This window comes from Hordeum vulgare, chromosome 1H (assembly GCF_904849725.1).
Source record: "Hordeum vulgare subsp. vulgare chromosome 1H, MorexV3_pseudomolecules_assembly, whole genome shotgun sequence".
Lineage (NCBI taxonomy): Eukaryota > Viridiplantae > Streptophyta > Magnoliopsida > Poales > Poaceae > Hordeum > Hordeum vulgare.
In genome coordinates, this window is record NC_058518.1 from 441,596,215 (window position 1) to 441,601,128 (window position 4,914).

Genomic DNA, 4,914 nt, shown 5'->3' on the forward strand with positions numbered 1-4,914 from the left:
GGATCCAACTCCACATCTTATTCTTGTTGTCGGTGACACATCTTACTGAACAACACTTCGCGTCCGGCGGCAACACAGCGTACACATCTTTTTGTACATGAAATTACCGGAACTTGTTACCTTTGCCCAAGACCGAGCGCACGATCTCGAAGAAATCCGACTGCTCCAACGGCAACACAACTCGTCGTATACGGGCAACACAACTTCCCGTATACGAACTCGCTGGAACTCCTTGATCACAGACAGAAACACAGGGCACGACTTCCCTTTTCCATCCACTCAAACTCTTAATTCTCCTCCGCCAATGACGCATCTCAACTGCAACAGAAGACTCACACCCCCGAGCTCTTGGACGCACCTTGCAAGAACTCATGTGCACACCTTGACGACGGCTTGCAACTTCGTCATCACTACCTTGCACCCTCCACCGATGATTATGATGAACTACACGGTGCCAACTCAACACCTCCATAACCATCAACGATCACTAGTGCACTGTCGACGACCGCCCGTCGCCCTCCTCCAAGTCATTCTGCCGAACGACAATCACTCGTCGCCTCGCTTGCGCCAGCACCCTCACAGCCTTCCCATCGTCGCTCCATCGAACGAAACTCTTATCCTCCACTCGCTCCATGGACAACGACTATTGACTGCTCTCCTTGTCGCTGTACCACCCAACGACTATAAATCCCGCTTCTCGTCGCCACATCGGCGACTGTATTGCCCGCCCCGAGGCACTAGTGGGGTCGCCACCCCGGGGCAAGCGCAACCTCACCTGGACCTTGCTCTAGATACCAATTGTTGGCTTTTTCTCACAGGATCAATCACATCAAAATATCACGAACACACGCGATAAACACTTTGCCAGGGGTGCGTCTCGCACCCTTTAATTCCTTTCTTTATTTTCTTATTTTCTCTTCGGTACAACTCGATAGAATGTTTCTCGGGGCTGTGCATATATATATGCCAAACCATCCGACCCCAAAATCATCTAAACCTACTCGAACTAGCTCTCAGAGTACATACCGGACTCGGCCTAAACATGGCCAACACATACCAAACTAGCACAGGAAAGTACTAACCCACTCTTCGCTAATTAATAACCGGTGTCGCTGATCACGCTATCAATCCTAACCGGACTCAACCTTCTTAATCTAAACTCACGGCAACGTTGATCAAGAATACTAACCAAACTAACACATACGTGTTTGGATTACTTTAACAGGCGGCGGGGCCTCTCCCTGGCACCCACTGTTCCTCCTTCCCTCCTCGCTGGAGGCGGGGCTGTGCGCACCCAATCTGTGAGGTCCGGTGACGGGGAGCATCGGCGGTTCATGGGGGGATCCTGACAGGGGACGGTTTGTCATGGTGGCCCAGGCACATGGTGCGGTCCGCCGGGGCTGACGGCCAGATCTGAGCATCATGCACTCGTTGGGCACGGCGGCGGGGATGGCTGGTGGTTGCCCTGACCTGGGTCATGCTCTCGTGCAGGCGGTGGCGGTCGACGGCGGCGCGGCCGGATCTGGGCCGACGTGTGGGCCTTGTTCCTTGGATTGCGGTCGGCGCGGCGGTGGGTGCGACACATCGGCACCTGGGCAGATATGTCGGGAAACTACCCTTGTTTGGTCCATGACGGCGCGGACAACTCCGGGGGAAATCCTAGATTTCCTCGGGTTCGAGCAATGGCGGTGCTTTTGCATCGTAGTCCCTCTTCAGGGCATCGTTTTGGAGTTTGCTCCGGTTGAAAGGGCCAATGATGCCGGCGGCGCACGCCTGGTTGCGCAACTATCGATAAAAATCGCACCGACTACTATCATGGCGGACAATGGCGGCGCCTTTGATGTCGTTCCCTTGTCGAGGCATCGTTGTTGCAGTTTGCGTCATCACGCTCGGGATGCTCCGAGGGAAACCCTAGATCTGGGTCTTCCGGGTCGAAAGATGATGGTGTTTGCAGTATCGCTTTTCCTTATCGTTTTGGAGCAAGTGATGGATGGAGGTGACAAGAGTAGGAGCGGTGTTGCATCTACTACTGGGCCGATGGCGGACCACAGCGGCATGGCGCTGTGGAGTTTCGACGACGGGCGCGTGTGGATGGACACATGCAGGATGGTGGCGTTGTCTGAGGTCGTGGTGGCGTCGACGGCAGGCCAGGCAAGGTCGATGCATCAGTTCCTGCTCTGGAGATGGATAGGTGGAAAATGGCGGCGGCAGCGAGAGTGCATCGGACCGGTGTGGGACCCAGTCCCGGCATGTGGCTGGATTGGGGCATCCAGCTATAGATGTTAGGATTTGGTGTGATGTGTGCTTTGTATTAGGCCCGGATATTTGACACCCCTTCATCAAGGGGATATGAGTAGCAACAGGTGTTGCCTACATGGCGGCTTCAAATTAAGTGATGTATTAGCTTGTATGGTCCTTGTAAATAATTAATAAAATGACTGCATGCATCGTTCAGATGCAGAGACCGGCGGTATATCCTTCTTTTTAGAAAAAAAAAACTAGAATGCAACATTGATATATGTCCAGAGGACATAAAGAACATATATTTGGGACCCGGAAAAGTATTACCTCTCTTCTAATTATAACATGTTTTGGATATTTCGATATAAACTAGATGCAGGTTAAAATGAGTGAAAAAACACATTAAAATCGCATCTATATACATTCAATTTAGAAAAAAGTTAGAACATCTTATAATTATGAACCGGGGGGGGGGGGGGGTATCTTGCAAGGTTTAATTATTATGACTAACTTGGAGGAACTTTACATAGATATGGCAAAACAATCAATCATTGAAGTGAAAGCTGGAGTACTTGTGGTGGTGTACGGTGTGTGTATGTCGCGGAGGGATGAGGATGAAGGAACAACGAAGCAATCTACATGGAAAAAAGATCTTGCAATGGATCTGTAGAGTCACACTATTTGGGACCGAGTGGAGTATCTTGCAATGGAAGAAACAAGGTTTATTGTGATTGAGTTCTTGGAGGAAACTTTACATGGATGTAACAGAACAAAACAATCAATCAATAAAGTGAAAGCTTGGGTGCGTAAGGTGTGGGATGTGTATAAGAGATGAGGAGGGAGGAAGTAATTATAATCTACACGGGAAAAGATGGTCACAAATGAGAAGCCTCATCAACACGGTGTCATGCTAGCTGCGAACGGCGGGCCTTTCTGCATCCGTCAGTTTAATGATTGGGCACGTTGCACTTCTTCCTGATCTCGCCCTGGCTTCCGGTGAGCACGTCCGCGTTGCCCATCTTGATCATGGAGGCAGCGAAGTCGGCGAAGAACTCCTCCTTGTAGCCACCGCCGGCGTGGCGCTCGACGTAGGCGCGGGTGAAGGCGTTGGTGAGCAGCGCGCCGTCGGAGTGGAAGAGGCCCCTCCGCTTGACGACGTTCTTGAAGTAGGCGAGGTCGAAGGTCCTGAAGCTCCCGGGGTCCATCTCCACGAGCGTGGTGTTGTCGTTGAGGCTGGTGCACTTGTTCCTCAGCTTCGCCATGTACTGCGGCTCCAGCGTGGGGTCAATGTCGGTGGGGTTGACCCTGCCGGTGAAGTTGTAGAGACGGTCGGAGAAGGAGAAGCAGTGCGACGTCCCGATGGTGTGCCCGGCGGAGAGGACGACGAGGTCCTTGGCGTCGAGCTTCTTGGCGGCGAAGAGCTGGGTGAGCACGGTGAAGTTGGCGGTCGGGGGCGGCAGCTGGTCGGTCTCGTTGGAGATGGACACGCTGCCGTCACGCCGGCCGAGGGGGACCTCCCAGAATGGGCCCTTGCTCTGCAAGAAGCCATGATGGAGCAGCATTAAGAATTCAGCTTGCACACGACGTACTCACCACACCACGTGCCATTTGCAAAATTTCCTAGTATTGCAGTCAGTATATGTTCTCACCAGCCAGACTGCGTCCCTGGCCATGAGGGCGAGTATGTCGGCGCAGGAGACGGTGTCGGGGCAGGCCTTCTCCACGGCGGCCTTCACTTTCTCGACGAAGTCGAAGCCACGGAGCGTCTGGTTCGGCTTCGCGTCCTTCTCCGCCGTCTTGTTCGCTGAGTCGAGCAGAACAGACCCGTCGCACCCCTACATTCACGGACGCACGGTGGTCAGGGCACTGCACACAACGGGGCAATGAGGTAATACTACATGCATGCAAATGTAGCTTACCCTGACGAAGCAGTCATGGAAGTGCATCCGGAGGAGCGGCCCGGCGAGGCTGGGCGCCAGTGACAGCGCCCTCACCATCTCCTTCCTCACCACGTCCTCCACGCTGGGGCACGACTCGCCGTAGAACTTCTCGTGCAGCTGCGCCCGCGCGCACGTCGCCGCCATCGCCGCGACCAGCACCGCCACCATCACAGCCCTCGACGCCATCCCCACGCGCCAAGAAATATCTTGGCTTCCTTCTCGGCCAGGCAATGCGATCGAGGACGACGATGGATGGCCAGGCAACTGCACTGCACTATTAATCAGGAAGAAGCTTGCGCTTGAGCTGTGCTTGCTGCTGCTGGTGAATGGAACCGCCGGCCAAGACTTTATAGCGCCGGACCGTGCATGCGGTGGGCTGTCCTGAGTCCTCTCCTGCTCCCGAAGCAGCTAGCTAGCGCGCGAGCTACCCTACCCTAGTTTTAGCTTGCTTGCCTGCGTCGTTGCATGGCTCCATGGGTGGTTCGTCGTCGTCGCTTGCACTTTTCTGGAATCTCTTTCCATGGCAGGTACACGGGCCACCGTATAATGCAGGCAGCCAGGCACACATGTAGCATCAGCCTAGTTATTATTAGTCACGGAGAGAGATTTGTTATCGAGTTCCAATCAAACTCAAAGCCTGAGTCCGGCCGCAGGGCAAGAGTCAATGCCACCTACTGGTAGTTCGAGGAAATGGAGATGATACTCGTGCATCATCCGTGGGTTTGCGTACGTA

At 53.8% G+C, this 4,914-nt stretch overlaps 1 protein-coding gene across 1 annotated transcript; it reads right to left on the reverse strand.

Annotated features, from left to right (window-relative positions):
* Positions 1-2,948: 2,948 nt before the first annotated feature.
* Positions 2,949-4,524, reverse strand: LOC123413301 (peroxidase 1-like). Its single transcript, XM_045106245.1, has 3 exons — positions 4,161-4,524; positions 3,891-4,076; positions 2,949-3,776 (listed from the first exon to the last, which is right to left on the reverse strand). The coding sequence occupies exons 1-3, from the start codon at positions 4,365-4,367 to the stop codon at positions 3,189-3,191; spliced, it is 981 nt and encodes a 326-aa protein (XP_044962180.1). The 5' UTR covers positions 4,368-4,524; the 3' UTR covers positions 2,949-3,188.
* Between the last annotated feature and the right edge of the window lie 390 nt (positions 4,525-4,914).

Bases quoted from the DNA above. Each gene is read 5' to 3' on its own strand.
- LOC123413301 (XM_045106245.1), bottom strand. From the start codon at position 4,367: ATGGCGTCGAGGGCTGTGATGGTGGCGGTGCTGGTCGCGGCGATGGCG. The intron at 4,077-4,160 runs GTAAGCTACATT...CCGTGAATGTAG, and splicing joins TCCATGACTGCTTCGTCAGG to GGGTGCGACGGGTCTGTTCT. The intron at 3,777-3,890 runs GTGAGAACATAT...GGCTTCTTGCAG, and splicing joins CCAGGGACGCAGTCTGGCTG to AGCAAGGGCCCATTCTGGGA.